The sequence below is a fragment of the Mycteria americana genome, chromosome 6, assembly GCF_035582795.1.
Source record: "Mycteria americana isolate JAX WOST 10 ecotype Jacksonville Zoo and Gardens chromosome 6, USCA_MyAme_1.0, whole genome shotgun sequence".
Taxonomy (NCBI): domain Eukaryota; kingdom Metazoa; phylum Chordata; class Aves; order Ciconiiformes; family Ciconiidae; genus Mycteria; species Mycteria americana.
In genome coordinates, this window is record NC_134370.1 from 17,342,103 (window position 1) to 17,355,531 (window position 13,429).

At 38.7% G+C, this 13,429-nt stretch overlaps 1 protein-coding gene across 1 annotated transcript in view; it reads left to right on the top strand.

Moving 5' to 3' along the window:
* Nucleotides 1–10,605: 10,605 nt before the first annotated feature.
* Nucleotides 10,606–13,429, top strand: part of LOC142411927 (gamma-aminobutyric acid receptor subunit pi-like) — a 66,179-nt gene continuing 63,355 nt past the window's right edge. Inside the window, exons 1-2 of the mRNA XM_075506591.1 lie at nucleotides 10,606–10,611; nucleotides 13,043–13,204. Of these exons, the coding sequence (XP_075362706.1) occupies nucleotides 10,606–10,611; nucleotides 13,043–13,204 (168 nt within the window). The remainder of the gene's footprint in view (nucleotides 10,612–13,042; nucleotides 13,205–13,429) is intronic.

Consider the following 13,429-nt stretch of genomic DNA (forward strand, 5'->3'; position numbering starts at 1 on the left):
TTTAAATATTTGTAACCCTCTTCTCAGAGGATGCCACTATGCTGTCTCTATACCGATATTCACAGATCTTGTCACCCAAAACCTGTGTATCATCTCTAAAGTAACACCTTTTTCACTGCATTTCTTCTCCACCTTTTTTTAGTCATCAGTAAACATTACTGTCTCCTTTATCATTCAGCCCCAATACAAGTCCCTTTCATTTCTTTGCTGCTTCTTGCATCAGACTGTATCTGAATTGCTGGTTCCTCTTCCGCATTTTAATTACATTAAAATGTAATTTCCTTAGAGATCCTGATGCTATTTTGTTTTTAAGTGCAACAGATAAAAACATCTAGCTTGTCTGTTACTCAACCACTACCCTGCCATCATCTCTGCTGTTTCCTTCTCCATTCATGTTAAAGTTTCATAGCCTTTGCTCATCTCCATTATTTTTGTGATATAGGGATCAAGCTCAGATGACACATCTGCAGACCAACCCGTTAGTTATTTACTGGTTTTGTATGATCGCTACAAAACTGATAACAGAGGTAATGATGTTCATTGAAACTGGCAAAAAAAAAAAAAAAAGAAGACTTCCTGGTTTTGTTTGTAGAGGTGAATCAGTTTTCTAGCTAATTTGTTAGGTTTGTTCCTCTAAACAGTCACGGCTATTGAAGACAAATTGTATTTTTACAGAATAAATGAAACAAGTTAACACCCTTGTTGTTAAAAATCCACAAAACTTCAGCAAAACGTGCAAACAAGTTGCCACACTCAGCCTCAGAATAACAGAAGCAACATGAGTGATGGGCACTGAAATGTCATTTGAAAGGAGTAGTACCAAAGGCCCATTCTCTAATACCTTAAAATGCCAACCTAGTTTACATATTCATTAGCAAATTATCTATTAGGTGTAACTCCATAACAGGCTTGTAATACCATATTCTATAGGTTCAACATACTTCCAATGCTATTATCTCATAATCTCTTTAAAGATTCTACGACTACCTTTATTTAACTTTACAGAGATACATTAACATACTAAAAGCAAAAGCAACTAGTCTTCATAAGCTCTACAACTTAGTGTAAAAAAAAAAATGTATATCCTAAAAAGTTAACATGTCATATTGTTCATTATCCAAGTACCAAGTTAACAAAACACCAGTTGCTCCTTCTGCTCAGGTTATTTCATGCACCTGATATTTTACCCGTCAGCTGTAAATATTCTAAACCAAGTTCCAGAGGCTCTTCAATTTGCTCGGTAATTTTAATAAAACCATCAGTCCCAAACATAGGCAACACACTACCCTATAATTCTGCTTCTCAGATCATTAGTCACCATATTTATACAGCACATCGGTACTTCCCTGCTGGCAACAGAGCTCTTGTTTTTCCTTCCAAGCAACAGGGAATAGAGCTAGGCAAAACTATTATTACTGGTTTTTAGCAAATACACTAGTGTTGGTGGTATTTCTGATTCCTTTGATCTTTCATTCTTATGGTTTGCATCTTTTAGTATCTTCCTGTTGTTTTATCTGACAGGAGTGGCAGACAATCCCTAACAACGGCTTACCAAAGCAAAAATTCCCAACTTTGTGATGCTCCCCCAGAGCAGGGAGACCTCCCTGGCTACACAGGACCGAGCTCTCAGCAGCAGCTAACAGCCACCTTTATTTCTTAAATCTGACTTTTCATATTACAGGGCCACCAATACCAGGAAAAGAAAGGAGCGCTGTAAAGTGAAATAGGTGAGGCTTATGAAGAGGGATTCCACTATAAAGAAAGGGAAAAAAAGAGAAGAAAAATACAGAAAAAATAACCTCAAAGCTCTAAGAGGATATAACAAGAAAAAAATAGAGAAGAAAGAAGTATCAGAAAAAATCAGTAGTAAATATACCATGAATTGATAAGGGAAGTTAGTGAGTACCAGTAGCCCTGTCTAACAAACAGAACTTCAAAATACCTCTCAAAGTTAGTAAATTACAGAAAGAAAATATGAGAAATAATTAGCAACATGCATATAGGCCTTGAATAATTGCTATCTTAAGACTGACAAAAGGATACAGTTTTATTACTAGCTCCTCTGTATGGTTTTATGACCAAAATTAATTTTTGTTCTGTTAAATCTTAATTTATCATGCAACATATTGGTAGCTAAGACAAAAATAAATATACAAATCACCCCAAAGCAGCTACTTTCAAAAAAGAGCTGTACGTATTTAGATCAGATTAAGTCACTCAATTTTAATATTTCTTCAAAAGGATAAAAGTAGACAGAATGTGGAAAATATGCATAAAATGAAAAAGAATAACTTTAAAATACTTTTTTCAATGTCTGAATTCAGCCTGACTACCCACTACCCACTCACCCTCTGTTAAGTGATTTGTTCTTTAATAAGTGAGCATCCACAGAGGAAAACCAGTGGCAGCCCATAGACACACTGTCCATCAGATGTCACTCAGTCAATAACAGAAGAGAAGCTGACCTCACCTGTCCAGAGGGACTGTCTGAAGACAGTGGCAAAAAGGGACATATCTTAAAAATCCCAGGCATCTCTAATTTGCATATGTTTGTTAACCATAGCCATAAATATAGCCATGATAATTCAGCCCACCTGCTTTGCTATGTTCTAGAAGCATAACATGTTCTCCCTTCCAACAGAGCTACGGGAAGTAGGCTTTGCTTTGGGAAATAATTAAGCACCACTTTGTATTGGACTATTTACTACCCTTTACCAAAAGGGAAACCACTAAATCTTTGCAACTGTAAAAACCTGCTGCCCTCTTTACGCCCCACCTCATTTCAGTGCATGCCTGTGCTGAGTTTATGCAGGTCCATGAGCACCATGGAGAACTATCTATAGAGATGCGAATTCTCAGATATTTTCAGATTTGCTTTCAGATTCTCACTATAAGATTTTTCTCCATGTAAATTTATGCATGCCTTACATGACTTCGGATACAAGCACTTCAGTGTGGTCATCTTTATTTAGTCTCTGGGAGGTTTCATGTTCTCTTTTTGAGTTTTGCAATTCAATAGAGTGACAAAAATGGGGAGAAAAAGGACAGAGACTTCAAAGTCATCCTGAATTTAGGAAGTGGTATATCTTAGTTTACTGGCGATTGATATTTATTACTTCCACAGGTTCTAGTATTTTTGCTTTATATAAAGTCTTCTTCACCCCATTTCAATTCTCTTTGAATTAGCAGAAAGAATTAAGTAACCATTTATGTTTAAGCAAAATGATTTTTTAGTGTACTTGCATTGATTTATAAATTTGGGAAATAGGTTAAGTCTGATTATTTCCAGCTGCATCGAGCTTCACAATCAATCCTAAATTAGGAAACTAACTTGTAATTTTATGAAATACAGAATTTGTCCATATATTAACAAAGGAGAATCAGTTAGGCGTCCATAGTATATCAACTGCATCATAGAAACGGCTTTCCAATTCTCCCGTTTCTCTCAGTGGACTTCCCTTTTCCACCACCAATTCTTAAGTGATTAACTTCAACACTCTGTTCCTTATCCAGTCTATATCTGTAATGAAGGTACAGATCTGGCCCCTTACTACATGTGCCTATATAATTTCTAATTACATTCACCTTTTTCTCCTTGAGCTGTTCTATATACCAAAATGTATGCTTAATCATTCAGCACTCAGGAAGCATCCTTCATCCACTTTTTCCATGAACACATCTCCAACTTGGCATCCAGTTTAAACTGTCGTTGTATTGTCAGTGTTTTCCCATATAATCTCAACAGTGTCTTCACCTACTTAAATGTGTAAGTATATTCTTACCTAGCAGTCTTGGTTCTAGGAGTAGCCTTTCTACATCTCAGAATCATCAGATGGCTGAGTCTTTTCAAATTGAAAGTATTTTTTTCTGAAGTTAAATATCTCAGTATCTCTCATTCTGTCATTAAATCATTAACTCTTCAAACCTTCAACCCGCCTATGAGACCACCAATAGATAATTGATTTAATAGAATTTATTTTATTTAATAAACTCTTTTCTACAATAGTTATTTCAGTTTTTCAGTTATTTCAGTATTTTTCAGTATTGTTTCAGTATATATGACATAGTTATTTCAGTATTTCCCCCAAGCATCCTTTGGAAAAAGGAAGTTACAAGGGGGATGAAATTCTGTGGGTGGGTATGGAGAAGGAAAGATTTAGGTCTGAAAAATATTCCCAACTCAAAAGATTCATGAAGGACTAGACAAATATGCTTGACTGTCTTTTGAAGGAATTCCTGCACAAGAGTTTATTTCCCAAGGAAACTATCACATTTTAAATGCTCCTGTGCATCCCGCTTTCTGGCCCTCACAAATTAGGTACCTTCACTAGCTTAGTTACAAGTTACAAGGCTCTGAAATCAGTGCTCATTTGCAGGCAAGACCCCATTTGTACGGTGCTAGTCTTTCCCAAGCATGCTCGCTACACTTGGAATAGGGAATTAACAACCTGCTCAGATCCTGCCGGTGATATTTCCAGCAGATAGTTCATTCTATGGCATTAATTGCCTTCACGAAGCAAAAAGCTTATAGCGTCGTTGGCAGCCGCGGGTGAGACTCGGGTAAGGAGGGTGGCAGGGCTGGAGCAGGACCAGGGCAGCCCCGCTCAGGAAGGGATGCGGAGCAAGGGGCAGGACATCAGCCGCCGCCTCCGGGCTCAGCCCTTGCCAGGGCTGCACGCTGGGCAGCCCGAGCCCCGCTGTAGCCAGCAAGGCCCTGCAAGGAATGGATAACTGCTGACAGTCAAGAGAGTCGTCTGCGAGCAGATACTAATTTAAAAACTCTGCAGAACAATTATCTGACATGTGCCACAGTCTTACTGTCATACTTTTAGGATAGCAGATCTGTTATCTGGGTCAGGGGCTGTCATCAGGTCTTCACGTTGCCTAGCCCTTATGGAATTAAATAATTAAACATTAAGATACAACATGCAAAAACAAATTCATGTTTTTAACCTTCTGTGAAACTATCTGAACTGAGAGGCACATCAGTTCCATTCATTTTATGGTTTTCAGTCTACTGCTTAAAAGACTTAGAAGCAAGAAAGTAGTCTAAAAACTTAATTCAAGGAATAATTCTAGTCTCAAACCTGTTAGGGAATGTCAAATTTCCAACTTCTTAACTCAGATTTCAAATCTCTTGTTTAATGTTTACATGGGACTTCTTTCTCTAAATTGATAGCTGGTCTTTAAAGACCTGTGGGTCATTAAGCAAAATTTTTGGACCAACGCTAAAAGCTGCAAAAGCAAACAACTGGATATAGAAGTTACTGATTTCACTTTTACTGTTCACTCTCACATGGAGCAGACTTTCTCTGAACTCAGCTGTGTCTACTGGAACAACTTTACATCACAGAAAATCTAAAATGCTAAAAATATATCCTGTAGGTATAATCTTAATTATGCCTAGGTTAAAAAGATTTAGTAACCTTGGAGATAGAAAACAGTGTAGAAATTATTTTTAGCATCAAGGAACTTCTCCAAGCAACAATACCACACAGTGTAAAAATATACCAGGTCAGTACACTTTGGAGATTTCAGATGTTTCATCCTCTTATGGGCTAAACTACAGTACTATTAAACTATATTACTTTGGAACTTTTTTTTTTGCAGATTTATACTCCGTATGACCAAAGAAATTACACAGACACGCAAAGATGTACAGGAACTTTAAGCATACCATATTTTTACAAACTGAGCTTGACTCAACAAAAATGGAGTTTTCCACTTTTCAAGACAACCATCCACTGTTTTAAATTTAATTTGCAATATTGAGAGCAGAAATCCCAAGTGACAGTCTGAGCGTGAACTGAAGATGACAGTAATTTCTCCCATGTTTGTTGGTACACTCCTCCATAACTTAAAGTCCTCAGGCTCTAGGCACAGGCAAAAGTAGTCTGAGCAACAGTGCTATGGGATCAAAAATCCACACTGTTTGGTCCTGTTAAATCATATTTGTGTACTGACAGTCCCCCCCATGCTCCTCCCTTGGTTTCTTCTTTTGTGAATATGCCAAGCTGGTCTGCTGGAGCACACACAGTAGCATGCCAGCCCTCTCCATCTCCTCACTGGGTAACGCGTGCAAATGTGTGAGTGTGTGTGACTGTAGGAGGAAATAATTGAAAGTACTGTGTGAGTACTTATCTGTTAATAACAGCTTGCTTATATTAATAGCAGCTTCATTTCTGCTAAATAAAGGAGAAATTCTTCTAATATTGGTAGAGAGAATCTCCCTGACTTGATGCCCTACCAGGGAAACGCACCGCATAGTGATACTTGCCTCACGGTTGTTAGCTATGAAAAGAAACCCATGCACACACGTTTCCTAGCTCAGAGCAAATGAAATTTTGAGTTTCCATACTTAGTGAACAAAGCCTGTATGAAAGTGCAGATTCGTTAATAAGCTGTACCAGAAGGACATATGTGGGTATCAGTCATTAATATCTAACATTTCCCAAAACGCTCAGATTTCTTACGGGCTTGTTTCCCACGTAACATCAACTCTTACGTGCTGAACACGTGGTGAGATTTCCCAGCCGCAAAGGGCAGGTCGCACTCTTCTCCACCAAAATCAATGTAAGCAGGCTGAGAAAAACTGAACAGCCCTGGAAAAGGCAGAAGTCGGTTCCTCCCTGGAACTGTGCCACTGTACACTCCACAGTAACTGGCACATGCTTTACCATCGCAAGAAAACAGACTTTAGGGCAGCTTGGTTTAAACGCAGGCAAAATTAAATACTTAACATAGGAACAATAGGGTTCTTTGTGGCACGGAAAAATGTTTTTTTCCTCTGAGTGCTAGCAGATTAGCCCCAGTCTATTCTGCTTCTCTTTTGCTCTGACTGCTTTTCATTTTTATTATTTTTTTTTAATACTCTGTTTTAAAGAACAGTCTGGAATTCAGGGAAAAGCATTACCTACCACTGTGACACAGGCCTGCCTAGCAGTATGAAATAGGAAAACGCATTTTCCCAAAGCAACCTCTCATTCAAACTTACAGAGCTCCTGGAATAACTGTCAGGGGGCTACATTAGCATGTGCAAACACAAGCACTGCCAACCTCAAGCTGTTAGTCTTTTCTTACATAGTTCCCATTGCCATCCTTCAGCTCCTGCCTCAGCATTAATTTTTCTTTCACTTTTTAATGTTCCACATTCCTTTACTCCCTTCCCCCATCTACTGGTTGCCCTTTCTCTTTTAACTACTCCCTTCTCTCACTTCCTAGTAGTCCTTCTTTTACTAAAAATATTTTCTGTTTTCATATTTTCACATAAGGCTTTTTCATCTTAGTTTTTAATCTGTTTCTTTTCTGTGGACAGGATTTAGGGCATCTCCCATTTGTTACAATTGGTGTGCCTTTGTGTGTAAGAAATTCTGAATGAAATGCTGCTAAACTAAGTTTAAAGCATAAAGACTTGTTATACGTCAAAAAACATTAATAACCTTGCTTTACATTGTTCCCAGATGTAGTCTGTGACTGTAAGTTAAAGATAACAGCATTTACAGTATCCTAATCAAAGTATTGCATAATTTATGTAGCAGTCTATCATCACTGCTCTAAATGACTGCCAATAACTGAGACCTGGCAAGCATTTTGCACCTATTTAAATATACTTATCTTTCAAAACATGATAATGATAGGAGCAATGGACAGCTATGACAAGCTGAAGAGCTACTGCATAATGCACTCATTTATGAAAAGTGTTGTTTGCCTCCATTTCTTATACAGCAAGATCTATACAAAATACATTTAAAAGCTACTTTGATGAAATGGTATTGGTCACCTGCAGAAAGCTAGCCTTTACAGTCTTTATTTAGTTTTTAGAGTATTTGCTAATGTTCCAATAACTGCACTCGTTTAAACTACAGAATATTGGTCTTATCCTCACTAGTAATTAATTCTTTATTTGAAGGAGACAATTGCAGCTGTTGATTTTTATATTTTTTCACTTTTTTCCTCATCCTTTTTTCACCCTAAGGCGTGAATCTGGAAGTTCTGCAGATTGACCCTATTTCCAGCTGACTGTCTGGAAATTCCTGGGGCACAGGAATGGCAAAATGCAGGAATGCAGCACTTACTTACATTAAAATTATTTATTTAAACACACATCTGTACAAGTCTCCCAATAAATGAGCATTATACTACAAGTCTTCCAGGTGATTTTTGTTACCTCTGTCTAATGGAAGCTGGATATTTATGATCCATCCCTTAAGTTTGATTTAGTAAAGGCAACTTCACCCCTACCATTAATTTATTGGAGGGAAGGACAGGTCCTCTCACTGGTAATGACTATCACCTCTCCAGACTCACCCAGTTCTCCTCACACTCCCTTTTTTACCTTCATGCTCTCATTTCAGTATCCCTTTCCATGTGGTCTTCTGTACCTTTAGCATCCTTGGGAATCCATCAGCAAAGCAACTCCTGAATAAACCATCTTCCTTGAGTCCTTCCCTCAATTACCCTTTCAATAAGGAAACCAACAAACCTGCCTTACCTTCTAAGGAACTGTTAACATGACTATAAAAAGAAAAAAAGCAAGGAGCAGACAAGCAACAAAAGAAATCCTGCAACACGAAATCCTAATGCCAGCCAGCCGAACACCATCCCTCTGGCACTTCTCACTGTGTCCTGATCTTACTCCCTCAACCACAATTAAAAAAAAAAAAAAATCAGAGCTCAAGAGCAATTTGGGACTTCAGCCAAAATCCAGCACAAGAGTAAAATAATACCAGTCATTCAGGCTAGAGTTGGAAACTTGAAACATGCGGCAGCCAAGTCACCTCCTTGAGTGCCACCACGCAGGACACTGACCGCATTACTGTGCTGCTGCATGGCCGCTGGGCACTACGCGGCTGAAACCAGGTAACTGTTGAAACGGACATTTAAAAGCTCTGAGATTCATTAAGGTTCAGAGATAGTTCACACAAATTAAAAAAATATTCCTGCTGTCACGTGCAAGATTTAACAGCAGCAAAAAAAAAATCAAACCAGGATTAAACTGTTCCTTCGAGTGCCTGTTTCTTTAGTCTCCTAATTCAGGGTGTCTATAGGCCTTTCTTATTTCTTCTGCAGAAGAGATAAATACAACAAAAAGCATTGCCCAGATGGTGCAGTGGAATATTGTAATTTCTTGCGACATGAGCACAAGCCTCTATCAGGCCTGTGGTCTTTTTCAGACTGAGGAGGAGGTGCGATGGTTTTTGAGAAGCATCTCCAAAGCGTAGCGCTTTCCAGGATTGCCTGTACCTTCCTCAGTTGTCCACAGCCATTTAAGGCCTCACCATCACTAAAATACTCTTTGTTTTTACCAGAGTCTTATTTATGCAATTTCTTGGAAAGAAAACAGTGTCCCTTCAGAATTTAAATCACTTCTTGGGGAAACTCAGAGACAGGCGCTTGCCCAAGGCTGTGCAAGTGTCCGCACTAAAGAGCTGCAAGTGCAACTACGCAATATAGCCAGATGGGCTATAGTGATGAGGGCATGCAAGTGTTGTACAGCTCACCCACCGCACGCACGGTATCCCTCACTAACCGGTGACTCTAGCCAGGCTGCGTCTTAGGTCAGCGAGCAGCCGGGGGTTAACAGGCAGTTACAGCTCACTGTTTTCCTGCAATGTGGGTATAGTCCCAGACTTGGCATAGCATAAAGCAGCCCGGGAGCAGTTTGATCTGTGTCCTTGGGCAACTCCATGCTGCAAAACCCTCCCGGGCTGAAGGCTGCCTTGCAGGCTGCCCAAGCAAGTGCTGCAAATGGTCAGAAACGCATGGGAGAGATCTACCCAGACATTTTGTCTGTCTTCGTTTGTGCCACTGCACGCTTCCAAAGGAACTGTCCTGTATAACTATTCTCTACATGTTTTGATGTGTGAACGCTATCCGATATACTCTTGCTGTAAGTCCCATGGCAAAACAGCAAGAGTTTCCTCCATGCTGGTCACCACAGTAAGCACCAGCACAGTAGCATCAGGGATGAGACAAGACTCTTGCCCCTTTGCATGCATTTTTTGAGTTACATATGGCCCTGTGGGAGCTATGGAAACACCCTGGATCTGCCTCTGCTTCAGTGTAGTTCACTCCAATAGCCTGCACTGAAGTTCATTTCCTAAAGTTGATGTAGGTTAAAACTGGCCAACTGGAGGGGTGATGCTGGGCTTGGTGTTGTCTGAATGTGGAAATTAAGCAGCTTAATAAAAGGGAACCAAAACACAAACTTGCTTGATCTTCTCTGATTTACTTGTGGAAAGCAACCTGCATGGATTATATGAAATTTACTTTACCGGTAAAATCTTTTTATTTGCGATAGTTTCCCACTATTATCATCACATTTCAGACCTGCATTTGATAGTTCCTAAAAGGCTTATTGCTTTATGTCACACACTGGAAATTACTTATTTACTGTATTATCCTCAAGTGCCTCAAAAATATAATTACTTCTTAAGCTTAAAAGCCTCACTGTCTGATTTGAAGGGAAACTAAGTGGTAGATGCTTCCAACCCCCGATCCCCCAGCAAATGAATGGAAAGTAAAGAAAACATAGCTGCAGATGTAAACAAATTAGAAATATTTCAAGAATTTTACTGCAAATATGATCCTGTTTTCTCTAAGAAGATGACGGTAAAAGTAAACAAGAAAAGCTGTTGCAGGTGAAACTGTTTCCTGACCTATCGAAACTTAAATATATGGAGTGACTTAAGGCTTTGGGAGAGGTGGTTAGCAGAAACTTTTCCAAATAAAGCATTTCTAAATAGAATGAAACCCAGTATTCTGAGATATTTAAAAAACATGTTGGTAGTTGAATACTAACTTACCACTCAGTGTGCTGCAAGATTTGTTTAGCTCATGTATTCAAAACTCCTTTGACATGCACTATGCCAACTTACTAATTCTCCATGAAAAAAGTAGTGAAACTGAACTACATGCATTTACGTCACACTGCAGAAACAGGAACATAAGTGTTCATAGTTCTCAATTTTTTTTTTCATTCTAGAGCCTAGAATATGAATATTGCAGATTGAATACAATAACATAGCTCGCTTAAAGTAAGAATCTCCAGAGATATTCATACAAGACTGCCAATACTGAGGCACTGATTTAGAGACACTGGGCATGTCAATTAAAATTATAACTACTCCACATAAATTAATTTTTCAGCATTTTTTTTGGCTTAAAACCGAATTTTTTTCACTAATATGTTAGTTTAAATAATGTAAGGTTTTACCAAAACATTTGCTCCAGCAAGTAATTTCAATCTTGTTCCTGAAGTGCTAGCAACCTCCAGTAGTTGAAGCAAAATCCTCCAGTAGAGAGCTCTCCCAGTATGGTGACACTGGGCATAACTCTGCCAGTACCATAATGGGAAGGCTTTGAGATCTTCAGTCTCTTAACTGCATGTGGTATATTAATAATTACCCTGCTCAAACACAAGTTGGCCAGCATAAACAGCATTGGCACTTGCAACGCTTTGCTTATGTAGTGTACAAATGTAGAAATATTGCTAAAGACCTGGTTTAAAGCTAACAATAGAAACCAATACTGATTACATGCAAGTACTTTTTTTTTTTTTTTAACATTAACATTATTCCTAGTCTGTTCCCTTCGGCCTGTGAATGTTTTTACTATAAAACTTCCAGGGTTTCTTATGCCAATATGCTGTGTTTACCTTCACCCACAGTAGTAATGTACTGCTTGAGGATTTGAATTCAATTCATACGTAGAAAAATCGTTATCACAATAACAAATCTAAACCAGCTTGGCAAAAGTCTTAAAAAACCCCAAACCTATGTGACTTGAAGCAAATATCTATTTAAGGTTTAACAGTAGCTGTTTAAAATTCAATTAATGTTTAATTGACAGTACTTAAGCAAATAAATAGCTCCCTTGACTTTCTTTACTAAGTTTCCTTGCAGGTGTTAAATTTCTTGGTGTATTTCCAGGCTGCAGTTCTGTTACTTTGAATTTTCACTTACATTAAATCAGTGAAGAAAATGGCCTATACAAGGCCCTGAATACTCAGTGTGTTGTATTTTGCCTACTCAAGTTTATTACACTAATTTCCCAATTTCTAATATTAATCATTGTCTCAATTCCCTTCAAAATAAACAAGTGCAAATGCACTGTTTCATTCAATGGGAACTCTCACAAGAATATATTAGAAAAGAACCTGATTTTATTACATCATAGAGATGCTATCATGGAAAGAAATTACTCTCCAATAAAATGAGTTTTCTGGTGGATTGCTCCTGTAATTAGTAGTTTCATTTCAAGTGATATCCACTAAAATCTAAGTGCTGGAATTAGTTTTCCCCGTAGCTTAGGCAGTCTTTTCATTAACACAGGCAGAAAGGTTAATTTCAATTTTTTCATTCTAAGTTAAAGAAAGTTTTAACAACATGTTAACTGCTTGTACGGCATAACTAAGCCAGAGCTTCCTATAGTGTTTACAAAGACAGAAATCCCACTCTGAACTACCCGAACACCCATCAACATTCACACAAGCAGAATTATTCATGTACTACAGAGAGCTGATTAGATAAGGGATATGTAAACACAGCTACAAGGAAATACTTAGAGTTATATAAAGCTCCTGACTGAAATAAGCCATTGCACCTGTAAGTAACATTGGCTATAAACTGAACTCATCAGCAGTCAATACTGTAGAGAAAGATTCAAATTTTACATTACTCCACATATTTTCAATATCAGTCCATAGTTATTGAAAAACTTTGTGCCAGTAGCTCATCACCTGTCCTGCTCCTGCAGGCATATCAACCATTCTAAACAGAGGCGTGGCAGTGTTTTATATAAACCGTATACATTACATGAGCTGGGTACGTGTGCCAGCATGCTGACCTCGGACTCTTCATGGCTACCAAGTCAGCAAAACCCTTGTATCCACCAGCTCCTCCGGAAAGGCATTTTCCTGAAAAGCTAAAAGAATTGATCTTTTCCTGGAGTTGGAATGGCCATCCCTGGTAATGATAATCCCCAAACAACTTGCCTTGGCCAATCTTTCTCATGAATAACTTCCTAAAGTTGTTATTTACAGATAGTGCTGTATGCACCTCACCTGAATCAGGCCTTGTTATATGGGTCTGTAATCAGTGTGAGCCCACGCCCTAGGCCAGGAGAGTGCGGGATGAATGCACCTTTGCCCTACGACATCCGAAAGGCTGCTGGAGCAAAGCGGCTTTCCCTGGGTCTGAGGACGGTACCACACTGCCACCCGCAGCAGGAACAGCACAGCAGCATTAATACAAACATTCTCCTCCTTCCAAAATGGGAAAGTTTCAAAAGGGAAAGCATCAACTTATCTTGAATTTGCTTTCAGTGAGTAATAAACCCGTCTCCCATCCGCTGTGCGCCTCATAAGCAGCGTTGCACTTTTAGGAAATAAGAAGATGAAGTACCTGCACCAGGAAAGTTTGCTGTGCTC